This window comes from Procambarus clarkii, chromosome 82 (assembly GCF_040958095.1).
Source record: "Procambarus clarkii isolate CNS0578487 chromosome 82, FALCON_Pclarkii_2.0, whole genome shotgun sequence".
Taxonomy (NCBI): Eukaryota; Metazoa; Arthropoda; class Malacostraca; order Decapoda; family Cambaridae; genus Procambarus; species Procambarus clarkii.
In genome coordinates this window covers 9,923,924-9,944,741 of record NC_091231.1, presented here as the reverse complement: position 1 = coordinate 9,944,741, position 20,818 = coordinate 9,923,924, and the positions used below count along the sequence as shown (strand labels likewise).

At 37.2% G+C, this 20,818-nt stretch overlaps 1 protein-coding gene across 3 annotated transcripts; it reads right to left on the bottom strand.

The window, feature by feature from the left end:
* Positions 1–1,273: 1,273 nt before the first annotated feature.
* LOC123764320 (putative aldolase class 2 protein RP493) lies at positions 1,274–20,810 on the bottom strand. Of its 3 annotated transcripts, none has more exons than XM_045751921.2 (7): positions 20,673–20,810; positions 15,300–15,411; positions 10,461–10,614; positions 8,856–9,018; positions 5,521–5,655; positions 2,963–3,072; positions 1,274–1,510 (listed from the first exon to the last, which is right to left on the bottom strand). In XM_045751921.2, the coding sequence occupies exons 2-7, from the start codon at positions 15,404–15,406 to the stop codon at positions 1,349–1,351; spliced, it is 831 nt and encodes a 276-aa protein (XP_045607877.2). In that variant the 5' UTR covers positions 15,407–15,411; positions 20,673–20,810; the 3' UTR covers positions 1,274–1,348. The 3 variants fall into 3 exon arrangements, with proteins under 3 accessions (XP_045607877.2, XP_045607879.2, XP_069172192.1); XM_045751923.2 differs by having other exon boundaries at positions 15,300–15,421; positions 20,673–20,774; XM_069316091.1 differs by lacking the exon at positions 20,673–20,810 and adding an exon at positions 18,973–18,991.
* Between the last annotated feature and the right edge of the window lie 8 nt (positions 20,811–20,818).

Here is a 20,818-nt window from a genome sequence, read left to right as displayed (position 1 = left end):
CGGGATTCAAACCCAGAATTCTTTTTGTTTTTATTAACAAGCTTAGGTATACAGTACACAGCAATGTGATGCTACCGTATTCTATATGAAAAAAATTACAAAGTGTAGTTCAAACACTAGAAAATATTTTCTCAGCATAAACAAGTAAATTTAGACGGTCGTATCGACCAAATTACACACAATTTTTTTAACTCTTTAAGGAAATGGCCAAGCACACAATGATAAAAAGTGAATATTGTGTCAGATACATTTTCTATGATTCTTACTACACAAGTGACTTTTATTGCTTTCCATGGAACCTTTTTTCTTATACATAATTATTTATATAATATAAGGGTACCACCTCTGGTGCAATTGTAGGAACCCATAGCCTTGGAGAAGGGAATACAGAGCATTCAGAGAAAAACCTGCCGTTTAACTCTAAATAATACGTGTGTGTGTGTGTGTACTCACCTAGTTGTACTCACCTAGTTGTGCTTGCGGGGTTTGAGCTGTACTCACCTAGTTGTGTTTGCGGGGGTTGAGCTGTGTGTGTGTGTGTGTGTGTGTGTGTGTGTGTGTGTGTGTGTGTGTGTGTGTGTGTGTGTGTGTGTGTGTGTATATATATATATATATATATATATATATATATATATATATATATATATGTGAGAAAGCTGCATGAACGCGCAAGCCATATATCACTAAGAACTCTTTAACCCGGCCAGGATTCGAACCCATGCCGTCCAGGATCACCCCTAAACGTACACAGTACCGTGACCACCGCACCAATGATCCATTGGTGCGGTGGTCACGGTACTGTGTACGTTTAGGGGTGATCCTAGACGGCATGGGTTCGAATCCTGGCCGGGTCAAAGAGTTCTTAGTGAGATATATATATATTATATATATATATATATTATATATATATATATATATATATATATATATATATATATATATATATATATATATATATATATATATATATATATATATATATATATAACAAATTTCAATTGGATTAAGTAATATTATTATATTAAGAATTTGAATTACTAACTTAGTTATGTTAGTTTTGGTTAGGCTAACCTAACCAATAACCTAACCTTTGGTTAGGTAGGAGTAGAGGCCTACCCCTAACCTTTGGTTAGGTTAGGCAAAACCTATGCATGATAGGTTAGGTGAGGTTAGGTTTAGTCATATGTCTATGTTAGTTTTGACTCAAAAAAAAAAAATACAGTATAATGGAAAGCTTTATCACTTCATAAGAAAAAATTGGAAAATATATAACTTTAGGAAAACTCGGTTTATTAGGCAAACTGGGCCTTGCATCACTGCATAGATGCATATACAAAGGCAAGATGTATCACTGTTCAAAATCAGGTTGTGACTGCTTTAGGAGTCTGTAGTAAGCATAGAAAAACACATCAGCATAATTCTGGGCTCGCTTCATGTATTCTGGAAACATTGCTTTGATTACTTCTTCTGAGATCTCTCGTAACTTCTGCTTGGTAGACATTGCCAGTATCTGGAGTACAGTATAAGCAATGAAATTATTAAAATATATTTCACTCAGATAATTATTTCACGTGTAAACATACACACACACAATTGGGTGAGTACATGCACAAGAACTAGAAAGCAGGATTGGTTCAACATAAATTGTGCGAGGGCTAGAGAACAAAGAAAAACAAATGGAATCAGTATAGGAAGAGGCCTACCCCTCAAATGTACCAGCAATATAAACAAGCAAGAAACAATATATGACAGAAGAGAGGCAGGAACAAACTTTGAAAAAGGGATTGCATTAAGTGTAAAACAACAAAGAAATTGCAGGTAAAGGATAAAATCCAGAGATTGAAAATGGAGAACAGATCATGGTGAATGGAAAAAAAAGAAACGTGTGAAGCACTAAATAAACAGTTTCAAAGTGTTATCTGTATAAAGGCAATTTTAACAATCACCCACATGTATACCAGAAATTTTAATCATCCCTCACCTGTATAAAAACTATTTTAACACTCCTGTATAAGGTAATTACAACCATATTTCATACGTTGCAATATGGTTCATTCATATGAATGGAACCATATTGCAACACAAGGAACAAACATCTCTTTGATGTTCCTAGAGTGAGACTCAACCAAAGCAGAAATGCTATGGAAATCAAGAATTCCAAATTGTGGAATGACCTCCCAAATGTAATTAAAAGCTGCACATCTCCCAGCCAGTTTAAGAGAGACTAAGAAATATTTACTTATTATACTGAGTACATGATATTATCATATAGGTAATTTTTCTTACATTTACCCTAGTTTTAAGTTGTCATTGTGTTAATATTGTCTTAAATTTTATTTACTAAATAATATGTCCTTTCTTCATTAAATGTCATCCAATTTTTGCATTTCATTTATAAAGTGTTTACTCGTGTCCTTTTTTTATCCTTGTTTATTTTAAAGTGTTGGCCCCATTAAGCTTAAATTATACTTTATGTTCTGTTATGTTCCAGTTGCTTTTCTAAATTACTCCCTAGTACAGTATTTTCATTGTTATTAATGTAAATAAACTACTGTACTGTTGCTAAAAACTACTGATGCCATAATGTGATACAGGGTGTAGTTTATGCCCGTCATCATAAGTATCATCTTTTTATTGTATTTATCTGTTATTTTTCTTGAACTTTTACAATTTTTGTTAGCTTCCATTTTAGTATTAAATGTTTACCCTGTAACAGCTGTAAATAAATTTGTTCCAAATTATTTAAAGTTTTGCCCAAAACACTTTGAATACTAGAGGCTTCATTAGTGTGTGTAACTCCTGTCCCCACAATTGTACATAATCTTAAGTTCTTTGTACACACACAGTCTTTTGAATAAAAATGTGAATTTCGAATTTTTTGAATGAAGACCCATTAAACATTCATCACCTACATAAAGATACTTTAAACCATCTTTCACTTTTGAATAGTAAAGTGCTTTACCTGAGTCATCGCTGCCCGTTCCAGGTAATAGAGCATCTCGAAGGCCATGGATACAGTTGGAGCAACAGTAAGGACTCCATGATTGCCCATTATCAGGACATGTTTGTCACCTGCATTGAACAATGTCAAAATAATTAATCATGCTCACAGTGCTAAACACAAGCAAAATTATTCATAAGTTAATATGTATATGAATGCATATTTTGTTGCATAATGAATACATGTAACAGCTTTGTTGAAGGTGATGTATGTAAGTTGCAAAATTAAATCCATTGAAATGGCAATATGCAAATCTAATTTGATAGATATTAACCTGTCTTGGAAGCTCTCATTTTTTTTTAATATTATAATTTTGAAATTCATAATTTTTATGAAATAGAATCTGATTGATAATAAAGTAGAATATCAAATGTTTGGGGAAGAAGGCTTGCTACATTGGCCTGACTATGGCCAATGTAGGCCCCTGGACTATGTTCAATGGACTATGCTATGCAGGGCCCATCTAGGGGCCTACATAGTGGGATTACTAGATAGCCCTGATAGCACATTGAAGGAGGGGGGGCCTAATAGGATTACTAAATAACCTTGACAGTACCCTTGATGAGAACCCTAGTGGGATTACTAGATAGCCTTGACAGTATCCTTGATGAGGAGCCTAGTGGGATTACTAGATAGTCTTGACAGTACCCTTGATGAGGAGCCTAGTGGGATTACTAGATAGTCTTGACAGTACCCTTGATGAGGAGCCTAGTGGGATTACTAGATAGTCTTGACCGTACACAGGAGGGTGTGCCCTAGTGGGGATTACTAGATAGCCTTGACGGTACCCTGGAGGAAGGGCAAAGTGGAATTAAATTCATTATTATTAATTAAATTCATTAAATACTTCGGCTTCTTCATTGACCTGAGAAATGCCTTTGATACTAGTAAACCATAACTACCTCTTACTTTACCTTCACCACTATGGAATCTGAGGCCTGACCCTGAACTATATTCAATCCTATCTTAGTGATATGTAGCCATCAATGACATAGCCTTCCCCCGACTCTACTATTAACAGTAGGAAGTGCCACAGAGCAGCATCTTAGGACCTCTGCTATTTCTTATATTCAATGATTTACAAATGTTTCAAACATTCTTAAACCTATATTATTTGCTGACAATACTACCTTCATCTATTCAGACCCCAGCAAGTGCACACTAAATAATACTGTAGACAATGAATTAAAAAATATCCAATCATGGATGTCAACCAACAAACTCACACTGAACATAGAAAAGACTTACAACATTTTATTCGGAAGTAAATCATCAAATCAAATTCAACTTCAAATAGACAATGTTAACATTATCAACACCCACATACAATACAGTAAAAAGTCTCAAAAACGGTCGGTACACTTTCTAAAACCAGATGTTATGTTCCCCACTCTGCTCTCCTCTCATTATACTACTCACTATTCTATCCCTATCTTACATATGGTATCTGTATATGGGGTTCATCAACTGCAAATTACTTCAAGCCCATCATCACCCAGCAAAAATCTGCTATCAGAACTATAACAAACTCTGTTTTCAGACAACACACAACCCCTTTGTTTAAGTTCTTAATCATGCTAAACATACACTCACTCCACACATTCTCTTGTGCTATTTACATGTACAAAACTTTGTTCCTAAATCTTGATCTAAAACTTTTCCTTGATAAGTGTAATAGAACCCATGAGTACCACACCAGAAATTAATACTGTATTTCTTTGATATTCCCAACATGGGAATGGCTTTGCAAAAATGTAAAAATACCAATATTATGTACTCCCACAAACCCATTGTACCTTCTTGTAAATATATAAATAAATAAATTACTACAGGTAGATAGCCCTGACAGTACCCTGGAGGGGTACAGTCAGGAGGCCCTTGCTGTCTTGACTGAACCTGGGGTCTTTCGGTTGTGAGCCGAGGATGTAGACCATTGTGCCACAGCATACAAACACAATATTGACTTGAAATGGTTACATGAATTACTAGTTTCTATAGAAAGAGCTATAGACCAAAATACATAGTCAAGTATTCATAGTAATACTTAGTTGTTAATGTTTCTCTAATTTAAATTAGATTATTATTTTGATTTTATTCTATGTTCCCTTCAAAAACTTTGTCATTAGTGTTTCATTCCTTCTATCAGTCTTTTTCTAAATTAGTTTCCATTTTTTATCATTTAGCTCTTGATTCTAAAGAACTTTTCTGACAGTGCTTTGTCTACATTTTACTTACTGTAATTGAAATTATTGTTTTCAACTTTCTTACACCTTCCTATCCTTTTTAACTCTTTACTATACTTAAAATTCATTTGCTCTTGCCCTTTCCAATGCTTTCCTACCATATCTAACCCTTTTATGCCCTCTCTTAAGCTTTTATACCATTTCCTAGCCAATCTGGCTCTCTTAAGCTTTCCTATTATTTCCTGCTCTCACTTAGTCTTTGCTAGCCTTTAATTCCCGCTTTCTCTTAAGCTTGTTTATTTTCCCTATCCTTCTTGTGTCCCTTGCTTTCCTTACCTAGTATCTTTCCCATCCTCTCTCCCTCCTCAAAGGCATAGGCAACGCCACTGTAGTGAGGGTCATAGGCTATGTCCTTCCAGAACCTAAGGGAGTTCTGATGAACCATCTTCATCTCACTGTCTTCAAGGCTAGCTGAAAGGTTCACAACATACAAGTTAGTGTAGCTAACAAGTCACAATAATGTGGTTGAAAATTAGACACTAAACCCACACGTCTGAAATTAATGAAAGTGACAATGTTTTGGTTTGTCCTGAATCGTTCAGGACAAATCAACACTTCATTACATCCTTTATTTTCAGGTGTGTGGGTTGGGCACAGAGGTCAGTGTTATGGAAAATGGGACATAATATATTGCATTTATCAGGGAATAGGACATGTGTTTTTGGTCCAACCAAGTGAATATGTCTAGTGTACAGCTGTATATATTCATATATGTAGCATATATACTGTATATATGTATATAGAATATATAAAGTATACATAATATTATCTGATTATACACACACAGAAGCATGTGTGTTTTCCACCTAGAAACCTACTTGAAAATCACTTTCAATAAATTTATGATGAAATATACAAAATAGAACAAAATATCTTCATTAAGTGCGTCTTGTATGCCAAAAAATATGGTATTCACCAAGTGGAAGCGATAAGCCTATATGTCTATTTAATACTTGGAAGAGATATGAGGATAGGATAAAAGCTGAGATATGATATGCAAACATTGCTTTTTTGCTTCGATCGCAATATTGTTCTCATAGTTCCTTTCCGATGTTCGTCTTATGTTAATGTAATCATTCCTAGCTCTGTTGCATCTGTTCCTGTTGTCCTCTGTCCTTTGTCTTCTGTACTTCCTCCACTCCCGCCTGCTGGCCATTTTTGCTTCCTGGCACTGTCTATTAAACCATGGGTTATTATATCCCCTCTTATTTTTTCCCTTTACTGTTGGAATAAATCTCTCTTTGGCCTCCTGACATTTCCGTATGACCAGGTCCATCATATCTTGGACTGTTTTTTCCTCAAATTTCTTTCTCCCACTGCACTTCTTCCAGATAGTCCCTTATCCTCCTGTAATCCCCTTTCCTGTAGTCAACTCTCCTTTCCCAGACCTCTTTATTTATTTATTTATTTATTTATTTATGCATATACAAGAATGTACATAAGGAATGTGAGGATACAAATATGGTAATTACAGTCTTGTAAAGCCACTAGCACGCGCAGCATTTCGGGCAGGTCCTTAATCTAAGAAAATTTTAAGGAGGTAAATACTTGCAAAATTATAGACAAAAAATGATAACAGATTACATGAAATGAAAAAAAGATGAGAGAAAATTGTAGGTACAGTATATTAAAGCACATAGGTAGCTAAGATTGATTGCAATGACAGCTTGAATGGTAGTTGACAAAAAAATTGGTAGGCACAATACAGCAGAGACAATATAAGATTGGTTGCAATGACAGCTTGAATGGTAGTTGACAAAAATTGGTAGTCACAATACAGCATATGGCTAGCACATAAAAGAAGACAGCAATGAACACAATGATAAGGTTGTTTGATATTACATAAAAATTAGGAGATTGGGTAACACTAGGTACAGAGCAAATTTAAAGCTCAGTGTAGGAAACTAAGAAGATGAAGTTAGGTACTTTTTGGTTTTGCTTTTAAATAAGGCAAAAGTTTTACAGTTTTTCAATTCACTAGGGAGTGAGTTCCATAGACTAGGTCCCTTAATTTGCATAGAGTGTTTACACAGATTAAGTTTGACCCTGGGGATATCAAAGAGATATTTATTTCTGGTGTGGTGATAATGGGTCCTATTACATCTGTCCAGGGAGAGTTTCAGAGCATGGTTTGCATTTAAGAACAGGGTTTTGTAAATGTAGTTGACACAAGAGAATGTGTGGAGGGAGTTAATATTTAGCAAGTTTAGGGATTTAAACAAGGGAGCTGAGTGTTGTCTGAAAGCTGAGTTAGTTATCATTCTGATAGCAGATTTTTGCTGTGTGATGATGGGCTTAAGGTGATTTGCAGTGGTAGACCCCCATGCACAGATACCATAATTAAGATAGGGGTAGATTAGTGCATAATATAGTGAGAGGAGAGCAGAGTTAGGAACATAATATCTGATTTTGGAGAGTATACCAACTGTCTTAGAGACTTTCTTAGTTATGTGTTGAATGTGGGTGCTGAGGTTGAGTCTGTTGTCTAGGAATAGGCCAAGAAACTTGCCATCATCTTTATTACTGATGTTAATGTTGTCTATCTGTAGCTGAATTGCATTTGATGATTTGCTTCCAAATAAGATGTAGTAAGTCTTTTCGATGTTTAATGTTAGTTTGTTCGTTGACATCCATAAGTGGACTTTTTTTAATTCATTATTCACAACATTATTTAGTGTATGTGGGTTGAGGTTTGAATAGATAAGAGTAGTATCGTCAGCAAACAGTATAGGTTTGAGAATATTAGAGACATTAGGCAGATCGTTTATATATATAAGAAATAGAAGAGGTCCTAAGATGCTGCCCTGTGGCACTCCAACGGTAATTGGTAGAGTGGAAGAAGTTGTACCATTGATGGTTACATATTGGTGTCTGTCACTAAGATAGGATCGGATGTAGTCAAGGGCAAGGCCTCGGATTCCATAATGCTGGAGTTTAAGTAAGAGGTAGTTGTGATTAACAGTATCAAAGGCTTTTCTTAGGTCAATGAAGAGTCCAATCGGAAACTCATTTTTGTCAAGGGCTGAGTAGATAACGTCAAGGAGACTAATGATTGCATCGTTGGTGCTCTTTTGGGACCGGAAGCCAAACTGGCAGGGGCTGAGTATGTCGAATTTTACGAGGTAGGAATAGAGCTGTTTGTAAATAATTTTTTCAAATATTTTTGATAGAATGGGTAGATTTGATATTGGTCTATAATTGTTTATGTCCGCCGGATTGCCTCCTTTATGGACTGGCGTTACTCTTGCTTTTTTGAGGATATCAGGGAAGGTGTGACACTCTATAGATTTGTTGAACAGTACTGCTATGGGTGGGGCAAGGGCTTGGGAGGCTCTCTTGTACACAATGGACCCATGGGACTTGTACGCACCCCCATGGGACTCTTGTCCCATGGTCACAAGTTTGAATTCCATCATGTAGTCCAAGACTAGGACACAATGGTTGCTGGGCTCTAGAGGTATTTCATGCTTTCATGTGTGTATGTATGTGTATGTGTATGTGTATGTGTGTGTGTGTGTGTGTGTGTGTGTGTGTGTGTGTGTGTGTGTGTGTGTGTGTGTGTGTATGTGTGTGTGTGTGTGTGTGTGTGTGAGAGAAGATGATGAACAGACCAAGGGCAGAAACGTAAGGCTGATGAGTGTGCATGATAACCCGGATGTCTGATCGCATCTTGTGGATGGAGAGATGGATGCAAGATGCAGTGGTTTCAGGAGATCCTTCTCCCTCTACTGTCTGAGCATCACTATCGAGCCCCACCAGATTACTGGCTGTTACCTGCAACATAAAAAGAAATATTATTTACCAATTATAATATCAAAACATTTGCTTGATGAGATTAAATGATATGTTTATGACAGCTTAATTCATGATATCAAATGCACAGGAGTATAAAATCTCATTTTACGGAAGAAAGAGAATTAAAAAATTAAGAACATTACAACAATTCTTGATTACCGGTAGTTAAAAATAAAAAAATATTTATGATAGCTTTAAGATCTCAAAAGTTGAGCAATTATATTTTATCTGGTAATAAGTAAAAGCTAAATAAAAGAGTATATTATAATAGTATAATGAGAGGAGAGCAGAGTGGGGAACATAATATCTGATTTTAGTGATCTTATTTTAGATTTTAATATCTGATAACATTTCCAATAACTGACTTTTGTAACCAAGACTATACTAAATAGACAACAAAACCACTAAACTCTTTGAATAATGTCACCCAAACTTGTATAAGTTACAGATTTATATAATGTGTGCATATAGTGTAATAACAGCAAAACACTTTTATTGATCTAAGAATATAATATACATGTCACTAGATATGAGCACCATATTTTTGAGCATAGCAATGTCCACACATTTAACTATAGAAATTCATCAAATTACACACTATTAAATAATATTACTGTAAAAAATAGATAAAAAAAACATTCAAAGACATTGAAATAATTATGTAAAAATGTAATTGCAGCAACCCTCGCCACACTGCTGGGTTGAAGCACACCGCCGCTGACGAGTACTCTATCAAAGCCTGAATATTGTCAGACGTCCTCGCCTCCATCACATTTTAACAATGCAGTATTAGAATTAAAAAAATTTGAGGGAATACATTTTTTTTATGAGCACAGGTGAGTGTCAATTTAAACTAAGGCGCAATACAGTGGTTAAAGCTAAAAAACACAATAAGCCTAGTAAGCAGGGACACAAAGAGCTACAGTATACCTCACTTCCCTATAGTCATTGATTGGTAACTGCTTCTAAGTGCCAGGTTAAAATAAATTAAGGACTAATCTTTAAACAAAAATAACAAAACTGACTGCTAGTTATGTTTCAATATCAGTTTGCATATATAATTATATTTTGAGAATATCTTTGGAACTGGACTGTGGGATCTTACCAAAATCTGCAGTAACCCAGGATGCTGGATTGATCCCACCGTAGGACAGTAGGATCTTACCAGTGTCTCCAGTGACCACAAGATGCTGGTTCGATTCCAACACAGGATGATGCGATCTTACCAGCATCTGCAGTGGCCTAGGACATTTGTTTAATCCCACCATCCTGCTTCAAAGACTCTCACAGATATATGTTGTTATTGTGATTTTAATGTGTAAATACACTGTTTCATTCAGCTGTGTAGATGCTTTAGCTTAAAACTCAACTTCCCTAAGATGCCCGCATGTGAAAAGATTCTAAAGACAACACTCCCTTACCTCCTTCCAGTGAAGACCTTCTGGGAAGACCAGCATCACATCTCCTTCACCATTTGCCCGCGGAGCCATCACGCTCAGATGATTTGATACACCTTCATTAAGACCAAGCAAGTCCAATCCTCTGTATGCTGCTGCCAACTCCAGACGTGCTGCCCTGAAGAATGTGAGAAACATATACAACCCTGGGACAGATGACAGGGTGCTACGTGCAGTCCTGAGGGATATAAAAATGTATTACATGCAGCCCTGGGTGGTGAGACAGTACAACATGTAGCCCTGGAGGTGAGATATATACAGTCCTGGGGGAGGGTACTACATGCAACCCTGAGGGGTACATACAGCTCTAAGGAGGAGAGTGTACTACAGGGCCTGAGTGCTGTCTGGGGCTTGAATTTGTTATTCTAATTACTAACTTGTGTTGAGTAATTAGAGGTCGTAGATAATTTTGGGTAGTAGAACCCCAGGCACAGATGTCATAGGTGAGATAAGGATAGATGAGGGAGTAAAATAGTGTTACCAGGGCAAAGCGAGGTATGTAGTATATGATTTTAGAGAAAGAATCCAAACTGTTTTAGATTTTTTTTTATAGTTTGTAAATGATACTGGAAATTCAACTTTTTATCAATAGGAACACCAAGGAATACTCCATCTACTCTCTTACTAATTAGGGTATTGTTTATTCTTAGGTTAATTTGATCTGTGTATTTATTATCAACCAAAATATAGACGGTTTTGTCAATGTTAAGAGTGAGTTTGTTAGCAGTTAACCCAAGATGGACTATTTTTAGTTCAGTGTTCACTGTGTCATTCAGAACAGGAGGGTTAGGACTGGAACTGAACACCATCAATCAACTGCAAGGTAATGTCATAAATTTGGTAATTTAATGGGGAAGTAAGGGATAATGTCATGGGGAGGTGGCAATCCCCATGTGGTAGTGCTAAAGCACTTGCCCGGTGCTTTGAGAGTGCTTTGACCTGGGTTCCTATCCTGGCCTGGGAGGATTGACTGGGTGCCAATCCTTAACTGTAGTCTCTGTTCACCCAGCAGTGAATGATTTTATTTATATTACATTATATATATATATATATATATATATATATATATATATATATATATATATATATATATATATATATATATATATATATATATACTGTATATATATATATATATATATATATATATATATATATATATATATATATATATATATATATATATATATATATACAGTATATATATATATATATATATATATATATATATATATATATATATATATATATATATACAGTATATATATATATATATATATATATATATATATATATATATATATATATATATATACAATACAATACAATACAATACAATTTTATTTAGGTAAGGTACATACATACAATAAATATTTACAAGGATTGTTTAACTTATAGGTATAGCTAGTACATACAATGCCTAAAGCCACTATTACGCAAAGTGTTTCGGGCATGATAAACTTAAATGACAAGCTTAATACTAATTGAGCATAATGAGTAGAATGAAAACAAGAAATGAAAACATAGATGAAAAAGCAGCACAAATACAATTATGTCGACAAACAGCGCTCTTTAAAGAAAAAAACAGACATTGGTTGACAATAGAAGGGTAAGGTAGGTTACAGGGAATTTATTAGGTATAGCTTCGCTTTTAACTTAAACTGGTTGAGTGAGGTACAGTCTTTAACATGGTTGGGAAGGTCATTTCACATTCTGGGCCCCTTGATTTGTAGAGCATTTCTAGTTTGATTAAGTCGTACTCTAGGAATATCAAAACTGTATTTATTTCTGGTGTGATGCTCATGGGTTCTGATACAACCTTCTATGAAGCTTTTGAGATCAGGATTGGCATTATAGTTTAGCGTTTTATATATGTATAATACACATGAGAGAATGTGCAGTGACTTAATGTCTAACATATTCAGAGATTTAAGTAGGGGTACCGAGTGGTGTCTGGGGCCAGAATTGGATATTGTCCTAATAGCAGCTTTGTGTTGAGTAATTAGAGGACGTAAGTGATTTTGGGTAGTAGAGCCCCAAGCACAAATACCATAGTTGAGATATGGATAGATAAGGGAGTAATAGAGAGTCACCAGGGCAGGGCGTGGTACATAATATCTGATCTTAGAAAGAATGCCCACAGTTTTTGAAACTTTTTTTGATATGTTTAGAATGTGTCCCTGGAAATTAAGCTTGTGGTCAATGAGAATGCCAAGGAATTTGCCATCTAATTTGTTACAAATTTGGGTATTGTTTATTTTGAGATTTATTTGATTAGAGGATTTATTGCCAAACAGAATATATAAAAGGTTTTGTCAATGTTAAGGGTGAGTTTGTTGGCAGTTAGCCACAGATGGACTTTATTTAGCTCAGTATTTACTGTGGCATTTAGAGCAAGGGGATCAGGACTGGAGTAAATGAAGGTTGTGTCGTCAGCAAATAGAATTGGTTTGAGGTGTTGGGAGGCATTTGGAAGGTCATTAATGTAGATGAGAAAGAGGAGAGGGCCAAGTATGCTGCCCTGGGGAACACCAATGTTGATGGGTAGGGTGGGAGAAATTGTATTATTCACAGAAACATATTGGAGCCTGTCAGTAAGGTAGGATTTGAGGTATTGTAGGGAGTGTCCTCTGACTCCATAATGATGTAATTTAAGAAGAAGGTTTTGGTGGTTGACAGTGTCAAAAGCTTTACGCAGGTCCACAAACAACCCAACAGAGAACTCATTTTTATCAAGAGCTGTATGAATCGAGTTAAGCATACTAATAAGTGCATCGTTAGTGCTTTTTTTGGGTCTGAAGCCATATTGGCAAGGGCTAAGTATATTGAGTTTGGCTAGATATGAGTAAAGCTGCTTATAGATTAGTTTTTCAAAAATTTTTGACAAGTTTGGCAGGATAGATATAGGTCTGTAGTTGTTAACATCTGTGAGATTACCGCATTTGTGGACAGGCGTTACTCTCGCTTTTTTTAGAATATCTGGGAAGGTTTGGAGTTCAAGTGACTTGTTGAAGAGCAAAGCAATGGCAGGGGCTAAAGATCTGGAGGCTTTTTTGTAAATTAAAGTTGGTATCTCCTCAAGGGCACCAGACTTGGTTTTAAGGGAAAGGATTATCTCATTGACGTCAGTGGAATTAATAGGCTTTAGGTACAGAGACTGTGGATAGTTACCTGAAAGATAGTCATTAATGTCTGTACTGGAAGATGGAATATCATTTGCAAGGGATGAACCAATGGAAGAGAAGAACCTATTGAACTCAGTAGCAGAATCAGAGGCTGAAAGCTGACCATCGTTATTAGACAGGAGAGTCGGTTTGTTATTTAAAGACTTCTTTGATCCCAATATTTGAGAAATTGTTCTCCAAGTTTGTTTAATGTTGCTCTTTATTTGGGTAAATTTATCTTCATAGTATTTAGTTTTGGCTCGTCTAATTATCTTAGACAGCAATAATGAGTAATTCTTTGAGAATTCTTTGGAGACAATTCCTAACCTATACTTCTTCTCCAGGTCATGTTTTTTATTAATAGATTTAAGTATTCCCTTTGTAAGCCAGGGATTGTTAAGCCTTTTGGTTGTGACTTGTTTTGTAAGCATAGGACAGTGGGTATTATAAAGGCTAAGAGTTTTTTGAAGAAAAGATTGTACTGCAAGGTTGATGTCCACTATGTTACCTAACTCGGACTCCCAGTTGACATTATCAGCAGCAGTTATAGAATTGTCTATAGCAGTTTCATTGTGTAGTCTAAAACGTATCACTCTTGACTCAAGAGGTGGTTTGCTAATGTTAGTTAAGAGAAATGTGGGGTAATGATCTGTAGTGCTATCGGTGATATATATATATATATAATGTAATATAAATAAAATCATTCACTGCTGGGTGAACAGAGACTACAGTTAAGGATTGGCACCCAGTCAATCCTCCCAGGCCAGGATAGGAACCCAGGCCAAAGCACTCTCAAAGCACCGGGCAAGTGCTTTAGCACTACCACATGGGGACTGCCACCTATATATATATATATATATATATATATATATATATATATATATATATATATATATATATATATATATATATATATATATATATATATATATATATATATATATATATATATATATATATATATATATATATATATATATATATATATATATATATATATATATATATATATATATATATATATATATATATATATATATATATATATATATATATATATATATATATATATATATATATATATATATATATATATATATATATATATATATATATATATATATATATATATATATATATATATATATATATATATATATATATATATATATATATATATATATATATATATATATATATATATATATATATATATATATATATATATATATATATATATATATATATATATATATATATATATATATATATATATATATATATATATATATATATATATATATATATATATATATATATATATATATATATATATATATATATATATATATATATATATATATATATATATATATATATATATATATATATATATATATATATATATATATATATATATATATATATATAAACCTCTTACCTCTGCCAGGGATGGATAAAGTAAAACTGCCTAAATTTAAACTAATTATTTAAAAATCCCTTTAAAAATGTAAATCCACAACACAATGTAACTAAAATATTTGAATAAATATCAGAAAGGAAGAGATTCCTGTAATATTGTAAACAAAGAGTACACATCAAGAGTAGTTTAACGAAATTTTACCTGTGACGTTCTCACCTGTTGGCACCCCATGAGCCTTCAGGAACTGTGTAAGGCTTCGGGAAGGAGGAGGTGAAGTGTCTGACCAAGGATAGACCTCGGCTCCCTGCTGCCCGGGCCCACATCACACCTGCAAACACCTGACGATTTATAGTCCATTGATTCACGACCTTCTTTCTTTGGAGGAACTCTTGAAATATTTTGTAAAATTTCGAGGACCCTCTACTTGGCTGACACATTAGATTCAATAGGGAGTCCCTACCTCGCAGACATATTAGGTTTGACAGGAAGCCCCAACTTGGTTGATACATTAGGTTTGACAGGGAACCCTATACCTGACTGACACATTAGGTCCAACAGGTAAATTACAAAATAGGAATGCAAGTATTGGGGTTACTATAATAATTAACTCATACTTTTGAATAAAATATTTCAAGAGAAATATTACCTATTTCTATTTACTAATTACTATAAATAATAAATGACAAACATTTTCTTTTTACATCAGACTTACTGCTTGCAAACATATGTATATATTTTGTGATTGATTTTGTGTTAATATAACAGTTTTTTAAAACCGTAACAAAACAAAAAAATACAATTACATTGAACTGCGTTCATAATATATTCACAATTGAAAATAATACAATATTCAATAGAATAACTTGAAAACTTCCCACCCCAATAAAAACTCCCATCCTCAATACAGGATGGGCATGGTGTCCACACACACACACACACACACACCTGTCTCCTGCAACACATATCAAGAGGATAACATCAGCGGCATATGCCAGGCTGGCCAACATACGAACGGCATTCAGAAATTTGTGTAAAGAATCATTCAGAACTTTGTATACCACATATGTCAGGCCAATCCTGGAGTATGCAGCCCCAGCATGGAGTCCATATCTAGTCAAGGATAAGACTAAACTGGAAAAGGTTCAAAGATTTGCCACCAGACTAGTACCCGAGCTGAGAGGTATGAGCTACGAGGAGAGACTACGGGAATTAAACCTCACTTCGCTGGAAGACAGAAGAGTTAGGGGGGATATGATCACCACATTCAAGATTCTCAAGGGAATTGATAGGGTAGATAAAGACAGGCTATTTAACACAAGGGGCACACGCACAAGGGGACACAGGTGGAAACTGAGCGCCCAAATGAGCCACAGAGATATTAGAAAGAACTTTTTTAGTGTCAGAGTGGTTGACAAATGGAATGCATTAGGCAGTGATGTGGTGGAGGCTGACTCCATACACAGTTTCAAGTGTAGATATGATAGAGCCCAATAGGCTCAGGAATCTGTACACCTGTTGATTGACGGTTGAGAGGCAGGACCAAAGAGCCAGAGCTCAACCCCCGCAAGCACAACTAGGTGAGTACAACTAGGTGAGTACACACACACACACAGGAATGGGCATGGTGTCCACACACACACACACACACGGGAATGGGCGTGGTGTCCACACACACACACACACGGGAATGGGCGTGGTGCCATACACACACACGGGAATGGGCGTGGTGTCCACACACACACGGGAATGGGCGTGGTGTCCACACACACACGGGAATGGGCGTGGTGTCCACACACACACGGGAATGGGCGTGGTGTCCACACACACACACACACGGGAATGGGCGTGGTGTCCACACACACACGGGAATGGGCGTGGTGTCCACACACACACACACACGGGAATGGGCGTGGTGTCCACACACACACACACATGGGAATGGGCGTGGTGTCCACACACACACGGGAATGGGCGTGGTGTCCACACACACACGGGAATGGGCGTGGTGTCCACACACACACGGGAATGGGCGTGGTGTCCACACACACACGGGAATGGGCGTGGTGTCCACACACACACACACACGGGAATGGGCGTGGTGTCCACACACACACGGGAATGGGCGTGGTGTCCACACACACACACACACGGGAATGGGCGTGGTGTCCACACACACACGGGAATGGGCGTGGTGTCCACACACACACGGGAATGGGCGTGGTGTCCACACACACACGGGAATGGGCGTGGTGTCCACACACACACGGGAATGGGCGTGGTGTCCACACACACACGGGAATGGGCGTGGTGTCCACACACACACGGGAATGGGCGTGGTGTCCACACACACACGGGAATGGGCGTGGTGTCCACACACACACACACACACGGGAATGGGCGTGGTGTCCACACACACACACACACACACGGGAATGGGCGTGGTGTCCACACACACACACACACGGGAATGGGCGTGGTGTCCACACACACACACACACGGGAATGGGCGTGGTGTCCACACACACACACACGGGAATGGGCGTGATGCCATACACACACACGGGAATGGGCGTGGTGTCCACACACACACACACACACGGGAATGGGCGTGGTGTCCTCTCACACACACACACACACACGGGAATAGGCGTGGTGTCCTCTCACACACACACACACACACACACACACACACACACACACACACACACACACACACACACGGGAATAGGCGTGGTGTCCACACACACACACACACGGGAATGGGCGTGGTGTCCACACACACACACACACACACACACACACACACACACACACACACACACACACACACACACACACACACACACAAACACACACACACACACAAACACACACACATATATATATGATATATATGAATTATATGAATTCACACAGAATTATATGAACATGTTTGCTGATGATGCTAAGATAATAGGAAGGATAAGAAATTTAGATGACTGTCATGCCCTTCAAGAAGACCTGGACAAAATAAGTATATGGAGCACCACTTGGCAAATGGAATTTAATGTTAATAAATGTCATGTTATGGAATGTGGAATAGGAGAACATAGACCCCACACAACCTATATATTATGTGAGAAATCTTTAAAGAATTCTGATAAAGAAAGAGATCTAGGAGTGGTTCTAGATAGAAAACTATCACCTGAGGACCACATAAAGAATATTGTGCAAGGAGCCTATGCTATGCTTTCTAACTTCAGAATTGCATTTAAATACATGGATGGCGATATACTAAAGAAATTGTTCATGACTTTTGTTAGGCCAAAGCTAGAATATGCAGCTGTTGTGTGGTGCCCATATCTTAAGAAGCACATCAACAAACTGGAAAAGGTGCAAAGACATGCTACTAAGTGGCTCCCAGAACTGAAGGGCAAGAGCTACGAGGAGAGGTTAGAAGCATTAAATATGCCAAAACTAGAAGACAGAAGAAAAAGAGGTGATATGATCACTACATACAAAATAGTAACAGGAATTGATAAAATCGACAGGGAAGACTTCCCGAGACCTGGAATTTCAAGAACAAGAGGTCATAGATTTAAACTAGCTAAACACAGATGCCGAAGAAATATAAGAAAATTCACCTTCGCAAATAGAGTGGTAGACGGTTGGAACAAGTTAAGTGAGAAGGTGGTGGAGGCCAAGACCGTCAGTAGTTTCAAAGCGTTATATGACAAATAGTGCTGGGAAGACGGGACACCACGAGCGTAGCTCTCATCCTGTAACTACACTTAGGTAATTACACACACACACACACACGGGAATGGGTGTGGTGTCCACACACATACGGTAATGGGCGTGGTGCCCTCACACACACACACACACGAGAATGGGCATGGTGTCCACACACGGGATGGGCGTGGTGTCCACACACACGGGATGGACGTGGTGTCCACACACGGGATGGGCGTGGTGTCCACACACACGGGATGGGCGTGGTGTCCACACACACGGGATGGACGTGGTGTCCACACACGGGATGGGCGTGGTGTCCACACACACGGGATGGGCGTGGTGTCCACACACGGGATGGGCGTGGTGTCCACACACACGGGATGGGCGTGGTGTCCACACACACGGGATGGGCGTGGTGTCCACACACACGGGATGGGCGTGGTGTCCACACAAGGGATGGGCGTGGTGTCCACACACACGGGATGGGCGTGGTGTCCACACACACGGGATGGGCGTGGTGTCCACACACGGGATGGGCGTGGTGTCCACACACAGAGATGAGTATGGCCTGAATATTAATTAAATTACCCAAGTGTTACCAGCTGTCAGCAACACACTGCCTGGGTTTGCTAATTTTGTAATATCCTTGCTAAGTTTTTCTGGCACTCTCAACAAGAGAAATAATTCATATATCAACGGATTTCTTTAAGTTTCTCTCTTTGCATTAAAATAAGTTATTATGAAGTATAAGAAATGCAGGTTTTAACTGAAGTATACACCAAGTATATTTTAATTATAAGTATACACTACACTATCCAGATTAGTAACAAAGTTGATGGTAAATTCCTTGGTATCCTCATAGATAACAAGCTGAATTTCCAAGGACACATTCTAAATATACCCAAAAGAGTTTCTAAAACTGTTGGCATTCTTTCTAAGATTAGATATTTTGTACCTCGTCCTGCCCTGGTGACACTCTATTACTCTCTAATCTATCGTTATCTCAACTATGGTATTTGTGCTTGGGGTTCTACAACCAAAAATAATTTACGTCCTCTAATTACTCAACACAAAGCTGCTATTAGAACAATATCTAACACCTGGCCCCAGACATCACTCGGTACCCTTTCTCAAATCTCTGAATGTTAGATATTAAGTCACTGCACATCCTCTCATGTGAACTCTATATATTTAAAACTCTGAACTGTAATGTCAATCATGACCTTGAAAGCTTCTTAGAAGGTTGTGACAGAACCCATGGACACCACACCAGAAACAAATACCTATTTGATATTCCAAGAATACTTAATCAAACTAGAAATGCTCTACACATCAAAGGACCCAGAATGTGGAATGTCGTTCCCAATCACGTCAAAGGCTGTACTTCTCTCAACCAGTTTAAGGTAAAAACTAAATACTACCTAATAAACTCCATGTAACCTACCTTACTCCTAAATGTCAACCCATGTCTTATCATTTTAAACAATTCTGTTTGTTGACCAAGTTATAAAATTGCTATTTTCTGCCATGTTCCCCCCTTTTTATTTTTTTTCAACACAATTTATACTTTAAGCTCAATTACTATTACGTTTGAGTCTAAGTGGTCCCCCCCCAACACCTAGCCCGAAACGCTTTGCATACTAGTGGCTTTAGGCATTGTATGTGCTAACTCTATCTTTAAATTCCAACATTATGTTTGTAAGTCTTCTTCAATGTATGTACCTTATCTGACTAAAAAATTTAAATCTAAATCTAAGACTTGGCATCACTGTTCGCAAAGGCATCTGTGTGTATGTTGGCAAGCAGCCATCCTTGCTATATTAATATATCAGCAACATTCTACGATCATACCTCAGCGCTACGTTATAAAGTTACCTGATGACGAGTAACAGATGTATGATACAGAGGGAATACACAGATGTTCCGCTATTGAGAGTTACGTTAACACTGAAGGTTGCCAGCCTAATGTACGGTACATTGCTACATATCGCTATCCCTCCCTGGTTGCCAGGTATTGATAT

Bases quoted from the DNA above. Each gene is read 5' to 3' on its own strand.
- LOC123764320 (XM_045751921.2), bottom strand. From the start codon at position 15,406: ATGTGGGCCCGGGCAGCAGGGAGCCGAGGTCTATCCTTGGTCAGACAC. The intron at 3,073-5,520 runs GTAAGGAAAGCA...TGTTCAATGCAG, and splicing joins GAGGATGGGAAAGATACTAG to GTGACAAACATGTCCTGATA. The intron at 1,511-2,962 runs GTAAAGCACTTT...ACTGTACTCCAG, and splicing joins AACGGGCAGCGATGACTCAG to ATACTGGCAATGTCTACCAA.